The sequence below is a fragment of the Aythya marila genome (genome assembly GCF_965140915.1).
Source record: "Aythya marila genome assembly, chromosome: 3".
Taxonomy (NCBI): Eukaryota; Metazoa; Chordata; class Aves; order Anseriformes; family Anatidae; genus Aythya; species Aythya marila.
The window spans coordinates 42,821,672-42,840,106 of NC_139044.1; the positions used below are offsets into that span (position 1 = coordinate 42,821,672).

The window sequence follows — 18,435 nt, forward strand, 5'->3', positions numbered from 1 at the left end:
GGGACCGGGGGGAGGCAGCGAGGGACGGGACGGGACGGGACGGGGCGAGGGAGCCGGGGAGGGACCGCGAGGAGGAGGAGGAGGAGGGAGGGAGCGGTGAAATGGCGGCCGTGTACTCCGGCGTGCACCTGAAGCTGAAGAGCGGCCGCACGCCGTGGGGGGAGAAGGTGAAGCTCGCCCGCTTCGCCTGGGTGTCGCAGCAGTGCGTGCTGCCCAACAAGGAGCAGGTAGGGGTGCCCGGCTGGAAGGGGGAGCCGCCTCCTCCTCCTCCAGGAGCAGCTCCCGGCACCCAGCTGGCCGCCGCGGGGGGGTGGGTGCCGGGTGGGAGCGCGCACGCAGCTGCTGGTGCTGCGGGGAAATGTCCCGGCGGGGTTCATCGGCAGGAGGGTTTGCGATAAGGCACGGAGAGGCAGCCCCTCGGGCAGCACGTGTGCGGCGCCTCGTGGCTCCAGGGGAAGCCGCTGCCTGCAGAGCTGCCCTGTGGGATGTGCCCGCTGAGCCCCTGCGCAGCCTGCGGCTGGGTCGGAGCTGGGTGAGAGCAGAGCTTCAGGGTGCGAGAGCTGACCGGAGCTGTGGGTGCTTCCAGCAGCTCCAGGCCTCTCCCCTCAGGTCTCTGGTTTGCACCCTAAAGGTCGGTGTTTCCCTTAAACAAGGGCGTCTTGTGCTGGGCCTCCAGCCCGGTGGTCTTGTGGGAACCCAGGGTGTGCACCGTCTGACACCAGTGTTTGGCATTCCCGTCCTTTAAGTTACTTAGATAATACATGTAGCCACACACCCTATTTTGAAATCAACACTGCAAATCAGTAGCCTTCAACCTTTTTCATTTTGCACCTCTAAATTCCCAGGCCTGGATTTCTATATGGTAAATCTGAACCTGCCCAAAGGAAGATCTGAGAGGCACACCAAGTGTCAGAAAGCAAAGATCATCTCGGATTTCTTTAAGGTCTTCTCCAACCTAAGCCGTTCTGTGACTCTATTCCACGATTTCAGGCCTCTGATTCAAAAGATTGCCCTTGCTCATTAACAACAACAATCATTAATAACTACAATCAGACTTTCAGCCTCTGCTGAAGAAGCTGATGCAAAGCCATTAGGACGTCGGCTCCTGAAAGCTGTCTTGAGAAGGTTCAGGGGAGCACGGGGCCAACGCTGGATTAAGAATTAAAGGTTTTAGGAATTTAGGCCTTGACTGAAGCCTTCAAAAGTGAAGTTTTCTGCTTATTCAGTGCCTGTTTTACTCAGATATAAAGCAGTTCTCATGGCCCAAGTGCTGCAGTTGTGAAGAGGTACTACTTTTGTCACGTTTTCACTTTTTTTCTTCCATTTTGTTAACAGGTATTACTTGATTGGGTAAGCCATACATTGGTTTCATACTACAATAAGAAGCTTGATCTGGAGGATGAAATTGTCGAGAAGCTCTGGGCGTATCTAGATGATGTTATCCGCAGTAGAAGACTACAGAATCTGTTAAAGAGTGGGAAGACAATCACTCTCAGCTTTTCAATTGCACAGGTAACTAAAACTATGGGTATTTTGTAATATGTTGAATAGCAGTGCCTGTCTTCTACAATATGCGACCCTTCCTTGCAGCGTAGGGTGTTGTATGAAATAAATAATAATAAAGCTGATGTTTTTTAGGACCTTTACTACAAACTTTCCTATTTCTGTTCTGCAATACAGTTTGTGTTTGTGCAGAACTAAGACTGAAAATGGCAGAGCATTCTAACAGTAACCTCCAAGTTAATCTGCCCCTCTGTCTTTAACTTCTCCAAACTGTCTGAGAAGGAACTGGTTTACGTATTTCAATAGGTAAGTAAAGGCTCATTGACGTATGTTATTATTGTATATTAATAACTGTTTATATTATTATTCTGCCTGGGAAGGAGAGATTTTTCCCTGAACATGAGGCTCATCAGTGTGTTTGGCATGAGTACTTATGCAGAGTGACGTGCTCTTCAGTAGGCCCTCCCTAGGACCTTGCAACTTTTTATGATGATTCTGAACGAGATGCCCTTTTCATTTCCCCTTCTGCTCTCTCTCCCCAGCAGACCAACTTTGTGCACTGCCACATCCACATCTATGCTTCTCTGGGCTATCTCTTTATGCGTGTGGGAGATCAAAAAGGGCTTTAACCCATACTCATTGGTACACATCTCACACGTGTTGGGTTTCTAGCACAGTTCTCCCCAGTTTCTCTTCATCTGAAGAACCCTGCATGAATCTGGTACATGTTACTGTGCTGTACTGGAAATAAGTCACGTTCCCAGATGAAAGGCTGGCTGTGAAGCAGGAGAGCAGGGAGCAGGAGACTTTTTTTTTTTTTTTTGTCAGCTGAAACCCTGTTTTGTCTCACAGCTTTCCCATTTAAAGTATTATGTTGCTCACTAAGTTAAACCAGTTTAGTAGTGACATCAAATCATTATTGATCTTAATCATCATTATTCTAGTCTCAGATGAAAATAGATGGGGGAAGCTTCAGTTACAATTGAACTTTGTTCAAAATTGAACCTGATAGTTTTATTCAGCTGCGTGATTACGGAGATGATAAAATTAATGGATGCCTGTGTTAGCAGTCAAAATGGCTGGAAAAAATGACCTTTTCAGTTGTGCTCTGGTTGGAAGGAAATGGGAGAAGACTGTCTACCTGCAGAAATTGAGTTGCAAACTACAGAAAATTGGTTTGATGAGAGGGGCTGTGCTCCAGAGAAGTTACAGTGCAAGTGTGCAAATTTAAACTTGTCTGTCTGATTGGGTAGTAGGCTGGAGTAGCTTAAAGACAAAACTATTTGGAGATGAGAAAAGGGAGCAGATAAAAGGGAAATTAATGGAGAAAAGTGTAGGAAAATCAAAACAAAGTTTGAGAAAAGGAAGGGACGTGAAAGTTCGATTAAACTTCAGTTCTTTAGAACTGTGAATCTCAAAGAAGAGAGAGGACGCTTGTCTTCCAGGTATCAGTACAGGAAACTTTGGGTTTTATTAGAAGGGATCAATGGTATTTAGTCATAGACATGCTTGCTTATGGTAGACTTCTTGGATCAAAAGTTGGAATATTTTTTCTTTGTTTTAATTTGTTTGGAACACAATTTGGGGGACCTTACAAGAAGGGAGGGAATTTTCTCTCTCTTCCCTTTCTGCAAGATTATTTATTAGGATAAAATGTGTCCAGTTAGCTCTGTTGTTGGTAATGCTCATACTGAACGAGTGGTTCCGCATATATCCTATTTAGCAAACAAATGAGGGGACACACTTTTGGCCAGAGGAGTTCCTAGTTTGAGATGTATAATATGAGAAGCCCAGCAGCAACTGTTAGCAGGTCCCTGGTGCTTCCTGCTTGCAGCCAGAGCTCCTAGAAGATGACATCAGTTCATTATGGTGAGCTTTGTCTTTGTGTACAAAATCAACTTTTTTTCTTTTCTTTCAACCTTCAGGTCATCAATGAAAGGCTATCAGAGGCCTGTTCCCAAAAAACACAGCAAAACATTGGCACGGTGCTGAGTTGCTCCAGTGGCATTCTTTCTACTCCCTCACTCTCCATCATTTACACAGCAAAGTGTGAGCTCTTGGTTGATCTCCTCAGCAAGCTTGCTGAGCTGGCGTGTCAGCAGCTGGCTTCTGATGATGCTGTGGACTCCCAGTTGTTCAGCATCCTCCACCTCACCTTTGCTCAGTACCTCCTGATCCAGAGGCAGCAAACCAACCCAAATCGGGTGTTTGGGCAAGTGGCAAGTCATTTGCTCCAGCCGAGCCTGCTCCTGAGGCACCTGCTGACGACGAGGAGCTGGACGCAGGCCGATGACAGCCACGTGCGTCAGCACTTAAGCAGGGAAATCCGAAATCAAGTGGAAACACTGCTGCGGGCTGGGTTATTCCAGCCTGAGCTCTTCTCATCCTACAAAGAGGAGCTGCTGCCGGAACGGGAGCTCCAGGAGAAGAAGAAAGGAGCTCTGAAAAGCCTCTTGCTACCAGTAAACACCGTGCAGACCAAGCTGGCCAGTGGCTTTTGTGAACCTGCCATCCATGGAGCAGTGGTGGCTGGTTCGGTGTCCCTGCTATATAAGCTCTTTCTGGACTCCTACTGCAAAGCAGAAAGCCACCTGGTGTGTTTCCACATGCTCAGCAGGCTGTATGGCTGCCTCAGGCTCTCGGGCCTGCAGCAAGGAGCGAGGGAGGACGCGCTGACCCCTGCAGACTGGAGCACGGAGCTGCTTGCTTTGGAGCAGCTTCTGAGCTTGGTGCTGAGCAGCGATATCTACAACGTTGCCAGCGACCGCATCCGGCACAAGGAGGTGCAGTTTGGGTTTTACCGTGAGCTGGCGCAGATGTTGTTGAGTCACTCCCAAGCTTCCATCCCGGCTTGGTTCAGGTGTCTCAAGCTCTTGATATCCTTAAACCACCTCATAATAGAGCCAGACCTGGTTGACTTGGTGGCCTCTGCTTGGGTGGATGCCAAGGTCGCTGAGCTACGTACGAAGAAGCCCCAGGAGGCTCTCCTCCACGCCGTATTTCAGACGTACTCCAAGCTGCGGCAGTTTCCACGGCTCTTTGAGGAGGTGCTGACAGTCATCTGCTGGCCCGCTGTCGATGAACTGAGGCTGCCCGTCTTGTCTGCTGGCTTGACAGTAAAGCTTCGCGAGTGCCTCCTCGAGCTGCCGCCCAACCAGGTTCTGGACATTGTAGGTCTCTTAGTGGAGAAGTGCCAGATCCTGGTTCCTGCTGTTGAAGGGTCTGCCGACATGGCCTTGAAGCTGATGTCAGTGAGCTCGGTGCTGCACGCTTTTCTCTTCAACATGGGGAGCCTAGATGATATCACTCCTGCCCCTGTGGTCCTTCGCACCCAGGGTCTGCTGGCCAAGATGCAGGAGGGAGTAATTCAGCCGCTGATAGAGCTGCTGCAGGCTCCTGGGAGAGAGGAAGAGGAGCCAGACCTTTGGCTAAGAAAGGCCAGCGACTCTGCTCTCCTTCTCATTTACACCTGGATTGAGGTAGATGCTTTGTTTGCTATTAGCTGCACCAAATATGAGTCTCCATTGCCTGAAAATGCTGGTGCTGCTGCTATGTCTGCTGCAAAGCCCTGGGATGTTTCAGCTTTCTTCCCTGGTGTGGAAGAGCAGTGTTGGGAGAGAGTCGTGGAACTTGCGAGTAGTTTTGCCTCCACTGGTAAATACTGCTTAGAACTGCTCACGCTTCAGAAAATGAAGATGATTTTAATGCAGGCTCATGGTGACGTACAGGCCTTGCAGTGTGCTGCAGCTTTCATCCTGGAAGCTGGGAGAGCCGCCATGAACAGGGAAGAATCTCAACCATGGGATGGAGATATCAGCACAATAAATGAGCTTACTTACCCCACAGCACACTGGCACCTCGTCATCTCCAACCTGACTATCCTGTTGCCATATATTTCCCTGAAAGATGTACGGTACATTGCAGATGTGCTTCTGGAGGCGTTAGTATTGACCAGAGCTCAGGAAGCTGCTGCAGACCAGGAGCCTTCCATCAGCATCGGAAAGATCTGTCTCAGTTTCATGCACAGTCCCTTTCTCCCAGAAATGAAGGTTCTGCATTGTGCTTTTCTGACCAGCCTTATTCATCAGTTCACTCGGGTGCTGCCCTCTGCTGCTAGGGATTCGGTAGGTCTGCCACTTCAGCAGCTGTCTGCAGGTAATATCTCGTGGCATGAAGAAATCCTGGCTCCTTCCAAACCTTTTGGTGTGGTAGAAGCACCACCAGGAAACAATCAGCCGAAGGAGGAGCTCAGTTTGTCGTGGAAAACCCTGGAGAAAGTTGCCCAGTGTATCTTACAGTTAACAAAAACTGGTTCCCCTGTCATCCTGAAGGAAAGCCAGCTAGAAAGCTGCCTGGGCTTGCTAGAAATTACTTCTCTTCTGAAGCTGGACAGCCTTTTTCCCTCTGACTGTAACCGGTGTTTTCTGGTGCTGCTGTCCCTGGTAGCCAATACCAGGGCCAGCGCCTCCTGCAGCAAGCAGTTATCTCTGAAATTTTTACGTACCTGCTTCCACCTCCTGAGGTGCCTGCAAGCTGGCAGGAATGCCAACTCTGTTTTTAAGGTTTTTCATGCCAGCGATGTTCTGGAAGCCGTCATAACCTCCCAGCTTACAGTTAGCAAATTCTTCAGTGATACTTTGACTGATCCTATATGGGCAGAGTATCTCCAGGAAGTCCAAGCCTCTTTGGAGCATTTTCTCCACATGATTGTTGAAAGAAGGCAAAGTACGAGGCTTAACTTGGAAAAATTCATGTCTTTCCTGGTGAGCTGCAAGCCAGGTGTTGGTGTGGCCAAAAGCATATGCTGTAAAAACTGGAATCCTGCAGCTGAGCAGTTACTGCTCGTGTCATTCACCACTCTGTGTCATGTCATCACGCTCTACCTTCAGCAGCAGCCAGAGAAGAAGCTGCAGTCTACAGACATACTGTCTGCTTTGCTGGAGCCAGTAGTCCAGCAGATGGGAAGAACTGTTGAACACGGTGTTCAGAGTAACACCCAAAACCAGCCTTTGCCTGTAGCGTTTATACCATCTGTCACGACTCTTCTCAAGGCAGATCTGAGCCACGCTGTCACAAAAGGCTGGCAGAAGAATCCCGAGGAGCCCAGTGGGTTTCTGGAGCCGTCCCGTGTTGAACTGTACCAGAAGTTTTACTCTCAGATACTGAGAGAGCTGCCCTCTGCAGGAGGCCACTTGCAGTTCCTTCAGTTTGCCTTGCGGTTCCTGACTGTCTTCTGCTCGGTGCCAGAGCTGTGTCCTGGGAAAGAAACTGCAGTCACTGTTGTTTTTGCTATAAACAAGCTTCTTGCTGGTATGAAAACTCCTTTTCTTCACTTCTTTTGCTAATTTTGCAGGATAGAGGCAAGTTTAAAAACAAACAAACAAACAAAAAAACAACAAAAAAAACCACACAAACTTTTGCAAAATATACAGCTTTTTAAAAATTCTGCTTGTGTTAAATCAGTAAGCTATCCTTTTTTTTAAATACATAACAAGAAAATTTTCAAGGAGGCAGTGTTGTGGTACCTGGGCCACAGCAGCCATCTAATCTGGTAAGGATCTTCTGGATGTTGTAAACGTGCATGTCTTCTGCATCTCACAGTTCCTTATTGTGTGTTGCACTGAAGAGAAGGATAACTTTTGCTTGTTTATTTTAGAAATCTTCAGTATTGGTTTACTGTCAGAAATACTGGATTTTAAGGTTGCTGAACACCGGTAATTCTGTCAAAATCAGGGGGAGTTTGGCAGATCAGACCCTTTATCCCCATCAAATAAAGAGCTGGGGCTAGAAATGGCAGGAAAATCTGTTCTTGCTCTGTGAGGGCAGGGGTTTCACACCAGGACTAGGGACCATGAGGAGGTGTCAATTGCTGTAATCGTTCTGCTGACTTCTCTCTCTCATCCTGTGCCTAACTTTACTGAACATTGGTGAAGTGTTCTAGCCTGGAGGGATAATTAATCACTGTAAAAGCTATAAGAATCTTTAATAAATGTGTAAAGCATTAAGTAAGTTGAAATACAGATTCCTGGTGAAGAAGGCTCTTTCATCATTGACACAAATCCAGTGGATACGTGTAGAACTAAGAAGCCTTTCCATGCTGCTGAGGGCTTTTTATTGGTATGACGACTGCTCTGTAAACTCCAGGGTAGTAAATTCCTGAAAATGGTAATGCATTGCACTAGTGTGTGTGTGAGAAGGGAATTCATGGGGTTCTCTGTGCCTTCAAGTGGTGAAAAAGCATGCACAGAGCTGTCTAAAGGTTTGATTTCCCCTGTTCTAACCTGTGGAGGTCCCTGTCTTGGGGAATTGGTTGAGCCATGCTTGTGTCTCTTGAATGTGCAGGTCCTGCGATCACAATCCAGATGATTAAAAGCATAGAGCCAGAGCTGACGGAGGTGCTCGCCCAGCTGCTGGGAAGCTGCTCTGCTGAGGAGTTTTATGCCATCATGAGGCTGGTGCTGCAGGGGCTTGAGGTGAAGACCATTTGGCAACAGAAGGCTAAAGTAAGGAATGAGCTCGGTTTATTGTCAAGTTCTTTCTTCAGTTTTCTCTAACTTGAAGAAATGTGTTAGCTGAATGACATCTGGTTAAAGATTTTTTCCTCTTTCTGCTTTATGGTTGAGTCAAATAACTCTACGTGATTAAGGGCTTGGTAAGTGGGTTGTGTGGCGTTCTGGACATAAACTGAGAGAGGTGGAAGGGTCATGGAAATTTCCTGGAAAGTCTTTCCATCTAGTTTAAGGACTCAATAGCCTTAATTCCTTGTATTGTCAGCAGAAATTGTGTCTTTGATGTTATACGTGATGCTGAAATTTTTTTTTTTCCTTGCTGATCAGAGCTGTAGCACAGCAGACACTGGCAGTCAGTGAGGTTAACCACTGTTTGTCTATGGCTCTTAACAGGGCTAAAGGCATGCCATTCTTAAATATGTTAGTAGTTTTAAATAAAACCAAAACTGTGCCCATGCTTTCAGCATTTGTCTCTGTAATGACTTTTACTCTGTAATAACAAGATACTGCTCAGTAGCTTTTTAAATACTATGTCTTTCTCCAGAGAAGCTTAGGCAGTACTGGTAACACCCAGAACACTTGAGGTTAAAAAGCCAGCTGCTCCCTTCATAGAAGGCCCAGTGACCTGAGATCAAAACTGGGATTAAAATCGGGGTTTATCTGATTCGGTCATACTTGTCAGAAATAGATGTGACTATGCCACCTTGATTCTTGATACCTGTTTTTCAAAGTGTATCTGGAATTCCTGTGTGTGCCTCTAAGTCCAGCCACCATAAGCATTGGAATATGTATGTGTGCACTCTGGGGTTGATACACACTGATAAGACCTATTTGTTTTGGCTTGTAGTATGTTTCTTTAATCAGTTTGGCTTAATGGTCAGAATTATTATTTTTTTAAACAAAACCAAACCCACCTTGCTGCTGAATGCAGCATTCTTAGTGTTCCAGTATCCCTGTACTCCCCCTGCTTCCCTCTCTTGTGTAGTGGCAGTTAAAAAAGGCTTTCCTTTCTTAAAAACCACTTCAAACCTTTTTGTACAGTAAGTTGACTCTAAAATAAATGCAGTGTCAGCACATTTGGGCCAGTGCTGCCCTCGGCACAAAGAATTTCATTGAGCTGCTGATTACATCACGATTTCCAAAGAGGTGTGTTGGTAGGAGGACTTCCATGTATCAAGGCTCTGGTAATGCTCAAAACTGTCACTGCCCTTGAAAGGGCTCTTTTGTACTTGAGAGGAGCCAGTGAGTCTTGTACCTGTGACTGGTTGTCAATCTGCTTTCTGCAGGAAGTATTGTCAGCTATTATGCTAATCAAATTGGTGCTCAGCTGCCCATTAAGTGGAGACAAAGAGAAAGCTTTCTGGTTTGCCAGCCCGCAGATAATCACAGCTTTAGCTGTAAGTATCTATTTATTGTAACTTCATTACCTATCCCTTTTATTTGTTGGAGTCTGTAGTGATTGCATCTGTAACTCAGCACAGAGGAATATGGGAGCAAAACAACTGTGGATGCTAGACAAACCCCTATCAGATTCACCAGCACTATGGCACTGTCTCCTTTAGATCTTTCCTCTCCTTCTTGAAGTGAGTCTCTCCCTGTGGGTGCAATGTGTAGGTCAGACGTTTCTTATCAGTAATTTTCTGGGGCTGAACTGTGTAACCTGGAGTTTGGGAGAGGCTTGTTAGGCTGCGGATATGTCTGGGTCTCCTATCCTCCTCCTTCCTGTCCAAAAGAGAAGGAAACTATCAGCCATGTGTTACAGCAGACAGTAATGACAGCAAAACAAAAAGAAAAAAGTACTCATATTAAAAAAAAAAAAAAAAAGTCACTGACTTTAGAATAGGAAACTTAATTGGCAGTAACCAAATCCAGTTTTTGTGTCCTTGATTGTCCAGCATGCAAACCTAGTGATGTAGGTTTTCCTTCTGTCTTGGTGATGGTGTCTCTAGACCAGGATTTGCTCTGCAGCACCAGGAAACTGAGCTTGTAATTTCTGCCCTTTTTGTTAGATTGGCATGCTTGGGCAGGAGAGAACTGGACTGGTACACTTGTGGGGAGGTGCGGGTTGCTGTAGCCTTTCCACCTTGTCAGGGGACTGGGAAACAGGTACAGTTCCGCACTCAGAGCAGTGCCTGCTTGAAATGCATCACGTGCATCCTCTGCCCAGGGTGCAGTTATACCAAAACTACTGAAATGAAGGAGTCTCCCTGCAGCCCAGCTTGCACCAGTCTTGTCCTGTTGACTCAAGTCAGAGCATTATAGTGTCTGGTGTTTGAATGCTTGCAATGGGTGGCTAATGCACTCCCTCTTTGTCCTGTCCTTGTGTAGATGCAAACCAAAGAGGCCTGCCAGGACCAGTCACTGACTGCCACCATAGTTGTGCCTATTCTGGAGACTGCAGCAGCTCTGCTAAGGCAAGGAGAAAGGGTTCTCCTGAATCCGCACCACGTTGCATTGGCATTCAATATTCTCCTCACCATCCCTCTGGATCATCTGAAGACCGAAGACTATGGCAGTGTCTTTCTGGGAGTTCATGAAGTGCTGTTCTCTGTCGTACAGTGCCATCCAAAGGTACATCTCCGGGGTGGTAGGAGAAGGGGAAAAAAAGTCAAGAACCAAGACAGAAGCTGGTGATGAGAAACTTTTAAAGAGTGGTTTTGATACACTTTCCCCTTGTAGTATATAAGTACTTTGTAGAGCTTGTTCTTTAAAAGCTTTGAAGTCACCTCCTGTCAGTTGCTCTCCTCCTTTGTTTTAGGCCTTCTTTGTTAGTCTTTGGCAGCAGATTGCTTATAAACCTGATGCTAGATTAAAATAAAACATCCCATGCAGTTTGACTTCTGGAAGCAAAAATAGCTCAGGGTCCAGCAAATCGGTCTCACGGGAGACCAAGATTTTTCAGGCCTTTGAAAATGGGGCTTGGGCATGTTAGAAGTTGGTGACCTTCAGACTTTGTATCATCTGGGTGTTCTTGTCAGCCTGCTGGCATGGGAAGGTGAAAGCATGCCAGGGCTTGCACAGGGTCAGGGGTGCTCATGCAAAGAAGAGGCAGATAGGGGTGAAAGCAAAAAGGAAACGTGACGCTTACTTGTTACTTACATTTGAATACACTCAGGAGTGTAGTTTTCCAGGATTCTCATGTGCTAGATTCTGTACAGATGCAGAATGAAAAGATAGTCTGTGCTCCTGACACCTGTGTAAGCTTTATAGTCTCCTTCACAGGAATTGATTTCCCCCCGACTATGGGGTAGTGTACATCTGCCCTCTCCACTGCCTTTACTACGTAATCTCAGGTGTTTTTATTTCACGTTTTTGCAGGTGATGTTGAAAGCTGCACCATCTTTTCTGAACAGTTTTCATCGCCTGGTTGCTTCTGTCATGCATGAAGGACGGCAGAGAGGAGACAGAGGTACCATATCTTTTCCATTTTCACACTGTATATACACATAATAATTTTGTGTGTTCTGCAAGAGGAGTTGCAGAAGAAGGCAGTCTGACACCAAAAGGAAAGTCCTCGAAACCTAGCTGTGGCATGGAAACCGTCAGTCCCAAATTTACATGTCTTGCATGTGAATTTGAGGATGAGCTTCGTAGCATCTTGGACTTCAAAAGATAACTAGGCCTCCTTTGGAGCTGCATCCAGACAACACTGCTTTTGGGGGAGTAAGGTATTCTTCTCTAACTGGCTGGCAAGTGGTCAGGAACCAGTAAGGCTTGCTGTGTCCAATTTCAGCTCTTCCTATCAACTTTTGCTCCTGAAAGTAGTGTAGACATTCATAGCAGGGTGGCTGTGAGCTCTGCTGATACATGTTAGCACACCTGAGTGATAACCCCAAATTGGTCGTGCTGAATGGAGCTTCTGGAGCTTCTTGAGACTGAAACCATTTACTTCAGACCTGAATATTCACTAGTCTATGCTAAGCATAAAGCCAAGGCATTACATATCTTTAGTATATGTTGGAATTAGATGATATATCTGTGTGGTCAAGGATTTCAAGTTACAGGCTCAAGTATCTCAAAAAAAAAAAAAAAAAAAAAAAAAAGGACTCTACTGGAAGTTGTTAGAGAATTTGCATTCTGTAATGTGTGTATGTGAGACAATAGTCACAGAAAATGTATCATTACATGGCATCCTCAAAATAAAAAACATGCTGTTTATCTTGGCAGAATTGTTTTATTTGCATAAAAAATAACACGAAAATGACTTCTAGATTTCCCTTCTTGTTTGTGTTGATTCTCCTCATTCACTGCCTACTGAAAGAGTGAATTCAAGTGCTCTCTCCAGTCTCCAGTGATGTGGCTTCTTCTCTTGTACTGCACATAGTAAATGCCATTAGAAAGCTTTTTTACTATGCTGTTTCTAAGAGACGTCTTCTGATTTTCTGTCAGGTAGAGAATATGATTTTCCAGTTTCCTTGGTTTCACCTCCACAGTGCTAGCTGGGACTGAATTATGGCAGGGACCATAGTTGCTGCTTTCACTTCTCAGCATGTCTAACAAATACTTCTAGCATTGCAGTGCGTATGAAGTTGGAATTAGTGTGCTCTTACAAACTAGCCATTGTAAGAGATGTGTATGGTGTGTTGTGAGCATGGGAGGGGGTCTCTCAGCTGTGGCTTGATAAGAAAATAAGATAAAATGGGCAAGCAGATGTTGGCTTTGTGTAGTTAAAGAATCATGGAAGATTGCTTAATATTTTTAAGTAGTATTTTAAAGCCTCAAATACCAGACTGCAACTTGCTCTCTGTTTCAGGCAACACAGATGACTTTGAAGTTATACTGAAGTGTGCACACCTAGTGGAACGGATGTATAGTCACATTGCTGCAAAAACAGAGGAATTCACTGTGTTTTCTGCTTTCATTGTGGCTCAGTACGTGACCGAATTGCAGAAGGTAATACATTCTCATCGGCTTTAAAAGCGCCATGGTATTGGCATGTGCCTCATGGGGATACAGTTTTGGTCCAAATCCCTCAGAATCCAGGGACTTAGGAACTGGGATAACGCCCAGCTCCTAAAAACTTTCTAAAGGAGTGGGCAGTGGGTTGTTTTTTTTTTTTGTGTGTGTGTGTTAGATAAAACAATGCAATACTTATTTACATAACTTTTGCTTTTTCTATCATGTTTTGAGTCTTGTTTTTTTCTTCATGTGGTAGTTCAGGTTCTTCTCCCAGGCAGTGTCAGTTGTCCAGGCCTGATGTCTGTTAGAGCCCCATCTAGGCAAAGTAATGAAGGAAAATCCTTCATGAAACTCTCTTTTAGTCTGAGTTAAATGAATGAGTGAAAGGAAAAAAGTTACCAAGCTGGGGAATTGTTGGCTCTTCAGTAATTCTCCTTCCACACCAAAGGTATCATTAGTATCCTTACTGAAAACAGCTATTCCTGCTATTACTGATGCCAGAGCCTGTCACCAGCTTCTCACATCCAGACTTAAATTCAACTTGTCATTCCCTCCAACCTAATGGTTTAAATTTCACGAGGATTTGAATGCTGCCTGCATTGTCAGCACCTGCAAACTGATTATTTGTGGCTCAGGCCTGGACGTGGGCCAAAAATAGAGAAATTAATTGTAGTCTTCTTTAGGCCTTCCACAAAAATATCCTAACTGGTTCTATGTTTCTAAAGGATTATGTTAAGCAGTGTAAGTAATGAAAACTGAAGCTTAAACTCAGCTGCCTTCTCTGTTGCCTGCCTGGCTTTTTTCAGAGGTTTGGGAGTAAAACAATAAGATATGTCAGTTACTTACTGTTCCTGGTGTGTTGGTTATTAGAATGGAGGGGACCTACAGAATAGGGTCTGACTGCCTGACCCTTCAGGTTTAACCAAAAATTAAAGCATATTATTACCTGAATGCCTCTTGAAAATTGACAGGCACGGGGCATCAGCCACTGACTAAAAAGCCTGCTCCAGTGTAAAGCCTATTCCTAATATCTAGTCTGAAGCTCACCTGAAAGCTGTTTTCTAGTCTGAACCTCACATTCTTCTGTAATTTGGTTTTGCCATAAATCAAAATATGGTCAAAGGACCTGCACAGGAGAACCAGTTTTTAAGAATAAAATAGCAAGATGGGTGCTATCAGACCCCAGTGGATATGATTAGTAAGTAACAGCTGTCTCTACCAACTAACAGCAAACAAGCACAAGCTTTCTTAGGTGTTGCGGGTTTTTGGAAAATGGATTTTCCAAGTGTACAGTCTGAATGCATATTCCAAGTTACAGTCTGATTGTAAGTCCTCTCTGTCAAGTGACCTGGAAGGAGAATGATTTCAAAGGGGGCCCTGAACAGCCAGCCACAAGCCTATGAGCAAATTAAACCAGGCAATTCATGCAGTAGCCCTTGAGCCAGTCTGGACAGGACAAGATGTAAAAAAAAAAAAAAGTGCTTTGCACCATAGCCAAGGAGCATGACCCCACCTGGAGCCTCTGGCAGACAGCACCTGGAGAGAACAGAAGAAAATATCCCATAATGGAAGGGACTCCCAAGGTCCATTCCTTGGCTCCACCCAGAACTACCTAAAAATTAAACCATATGTCTGAGAGCATTGTTCCAATGCTTCTTGAACTCCAGCAGGCTGGGTGCCATGACTACTGTCCTGGTAGCCTGTTTCAGTGCCACAGTATATGCAGAAGTCCAGCAAAACTAGGGATAAATTAAGACTACTGCTCTATATAACTTGCTCTGAACTTCTCCGAATTCTGTTCGTCACTGAATATGGAGCCTTTCCTCAAATGGGGCCTGGCTTGAGTTATCAAATGACCTTTTGAGTTAAGTTGACTTTTTCAAGTCAGAAGGAGACTTATTCAGTGTTAAGACTGAGTACAAAGTCTCACAAGATTTTAGGAAAATTTTGTGTAATGCTTTCAATGATAAATGGAAAGTGATGGATGATAGTTGAAACCGCAGATAGGTAATGTATGCGTGGAGCATTTGAGTGTGGAAAGGTGAATTTGTGTAGTGAGCCGTGAGAAGCTGTAACAAAGGGGTGTTTTCTGTCTCTGACAGAATAGATGGATCACAAGTAGGTGGTGATTTATTTCACCATTAGCCTAGTGAGAGTTGGTGGGTATCAGAGGAAGGAGAGGACTCAGCGTGCTGGTCCTAAAGGGGCATATACATATCATACATATCTTTTATGTTGCTCTGCAGATGAAGAGAAAAACTCTAGCCATTTATTTCATCCGAGTCCAGATCAGTGACTTTCTGCCTATGGTCCAAAGACCTTGGGTGTCTGTGAAATATCACTGAGAAAAACGTGCTGTTGATAAATTTAAATCTTCACGTAGGCATCTGCACACTTAATGGAACCCTTTTTAAGGGTCTGCAGACTAAAACCATTGGCCTAAACAGTTATTTGCTCCTAATGCAGTTGTGTAATAGTTCCCTCAGCGCGTCCTTTTTATACCAGGAAATAAATATACTTGCAAATTGTTTTGTGATAACCTAGAAAGATTTCTTGCTGAAGTGGGTGGCATCTCTAGCTTCCTTCATACTCTTGACAGCGCTCTTCCCTTGTTGTGTATGAGCTGTTGCTTGATTCAGCAATAGTGAAATATCTCTTCGCACACTTAATGTCGCACATCAAGAGCTCTGTAATGCTTGACAAATTGGTTGTGCTAACTATATAGACCATAAAACACTTAGAAGCATAATTAAGTGCCAGCTAGTAGTGGCAGCTGTTTAAATCTTTGCTTTTGCTTCCCATGGTGTTATTGGCAGGTGTTTATAGGAAACTGCACGGCAAAGCAGGAATGGCCCAAATAAGGCACGGGTGCAGGCTGGTTTGCAAAGTGAAGGATGTAATTCCATTAACTGTAGCTCTGAGGTATCTGCTCATCCCAAGTGGGCCATCTAATCCATGTCGTCAATAGCTGTGTGTCTCCCTCGCCTTATTCCCTGCAATCCCTTCTCTGCTCTGTGGAGGGAGAAGCAAGCCCAATGCATTTGCTGGGAGCTGTGATGCTCAGCTGTTCTGTTCCTTTAGTGCATGGCAGGGCGAAATAACATCTTTTACAAACCTTCTAATAGATCGGCTGACAAACTTTTGGTCAAGCAAACTCTTCAGGGTCAGAGATCAAAAGAAAGGCTTATGTGCTTTAATGCCTGTTATATGTTCTTCCAAGTTATGTTAGCAGCCCTAATAAAATATATTCTCTCTTTTGTGTTTAGGGCAGAAGGAGAGCAGGAGCTTGTCACAGTGATTAGGAGTGCACTTCATTAGGGGAAAGTTTATTAGTTGCCTGAGGAAGAAAGAACTCTGAATTTTAATGGCAGCCTTTTATGTAATTTTCATCAGGCCTGGAGTGCAGAGGCTTAGGTCTGGAGGTATAAAGCTAATTTTGGGATTCAGCAAAGATAAGATGCGGTTCTGCTGCAAAAATAATGTGATTATGCCAGAGGCCAGCACTGCCTAAGGCAGTGAAGCATTTAGCAAGTGATTTGTGTGCACAGGACAAATTCCAGTTTATGTGGAGCACCAGAGGACTCCAGGGTTGTCCACCACCTCCAGTGGCCTGGTTAACTAGCCTGGTTAGTGGCTGGTTAGCAGGCTGTGGGGTTGGGCAGGGATAATGGCAGGAGCAGGGCACTGAGTCAGGGGTCTTTGGTTGTATTCCCAGTTCTGCCGTCAGCTTTCTGCGTGACTTCAGGTGAGGTACTTGATTTGCAATGTCAGATCAAGGAAATGCACATCTCCTGAGCTTTCAGAAAGCTTCTTTCACTAAACCTTACACGTTCAAATCCTCAGATACAAATTGTTAGATAAATACCAAGTTGTTAAGTGATTGATTACCCAGTGTGAACAATAGACTAGCTTCAAGTCAGTGCTTGTTTGAAACTGGGACTTCAGAGCATACAGCTAACGATATGTACAGAATGTATAGAAATGTGTAATCCAGGGCAAATATTTTAGTTACAGTTTTCCTGCTGAGGACTTTTCATTTGTTTCTAAAGATGATCAGTGTCTTTGTCTCTGCAGCAGTGTGTGTAGTAGCACTCACATGCACTTTATTGCAAGGAACATGCTTCTTCTGCAAAATATATTTGCAAAAATCAGGAAAATGCTACACAAGATGACATGCTGGATTTTATCTAATGGATTATTCCAGGTGGTCTCATGCATTCAATAACATGTTGTCAGCACTTTTAATGTACACTAGCCATGGAAAGGGTGTTTTCATGCTTTTTTTTTTTTTTTGTCTTCAAGTTTAATGCAGTTTTGTTCTTCTTGTAGGTGACTTTGCACCCAGCTGTGAAGAAGCATCTCACAGAGGGGATATATCACATCCTTGACCTTTGCATTGAGCGGGACGTCAAGTTCTTAAATGTGTCGCTACCAGCAGGTGTAAGGGAGGTCTTTAAGGATCTGTACAATGATTACAACCGCTACCACAAAGCAAAAAAGCAGGGGGAGGAAAAATATACTGCGTGATGAATTCTGCCTGGTGCTGCATGGTCAGCTATGAGTTGATCCAGCAGTGCTCAGAAAACCCTCAGTTCAGTTTGCTTTGGGATGACGAGTAAGATCAAATCTGAAGAGGGTCCTTTAAGCACGTGTTGCATTTTTTTTCTGTACAACCAACCTTCATAATGGGGAAAAGGGGATCAGGGAGGAAGGATTGTCCTGCTCCGTGCCATGAATGGCAGAACTGCTGCACCTGTGCAGCCCCCAAGCGAACTTTCTGGAAGCTTGCTGCAGTCTTGGCAGCAGATGTTGGGTTTCAGGCTTTGGCACATCACGGTGCTTTCTGTGGAAGCAATAACCTAGTGTAAAAGCCTCTGAGGGTTGTAACTCACTTACATGGTAAGCAGAATTAAAGCAATTAGATGCATATTTTTGTATGGTGATAATTCATATTTGTTACTGAGGAACTTTGTGACTATCACACAGCTGTGTGGTAGGCTACTGTCACAATACTGTGGAAATATAGTAAAAAAAAAAAAAATATTAATTAAAACTCTTATATTTTTACGTGGTTGTTTTTGCTTCTGAGTCCAATCCTGAGCAACCCGACCTGACCTATTGAGTTTCCTTCTCGACTGACATATCTTGCGATCCTCCTGATAATCAGAAAGACTGATTACTTAAAGCTCTGGTCGATTTACTGTCATTAAGCAATTACACTTGGTTATCTGAACTCTGCTAGCTCTCACATTGCATTTTTAGCTTGTGATAAATGCTAGGTACCGAGGCCTATCTGAGACCTCTTTGGTCTAAGCCGAGCCTTGTTGCTTTGCTTTCACTCTAGGTTAAGAGCAAGCCCTGGACTTACTGCAACCCAGCTGACAGTAATAAGTTGTGGTAAATTAACCACACTCGAGCCTGTAGGAGCTTCATCAAATAACTGTCTTTCATTAGCCAAACTACTGAAGATTATTGTGTTGAGAATGGTAGAGAGTAAAGATCCAAACTTTCTGTAAGTGGTGGA

The 18,435-nt window shown here is 44.7% G+C and overlaps 1 protein-coding gene across 3 annotated transcripts; it reads left to right on the forward strand.

Moving 5' to 3' along the window:
- Window positions 1–101: 101 nt before the first annotated feature.
- URB2 (URB2 ribosome biogenesis homolog) lies at window positions 102–18,152 on the forward strand (the record flags this gene model as incomplete). 3 transcript variants are annotated; one of them, XM_082756782.1, is made up of 9 exons in its annotated part: window positions 102–227; window positions 1,336–1,512; window positions 3,429–6,813; window positions 7,846–8,006; window positions 9,299–9,409; window positions 10,341–10,583; window positions 11,331–11,421; window positions 12,766–12,905; window positions 17,241–18,152. In XM_082756782.1, the coding sequence occupies 9 exons, from the start codon at window positions 102–104 to the stop codon at window positions 17,436–17,438; spliced, it is 4,632 nt and encodes a 1,543-aa protein (XP_082612908.1). In that variant the 3' UTR covers window positions 17,439–18,152. The 3 variants fall into 3 exon arrangements, with proteins under 3 accessions (XP_082612908.1, XP_082612910.1, XP_082612909.1); XM_082756784.1 differs by lacking the exon at window positions 17,241–18,152 and adding an exon at window positions 16,178–16,454; XM_082756783.1 differs by lacking the exon at window positions 9,299–9,409.
- Window positions 18,153–18,435: the final 283 nt, after the last annotated feature.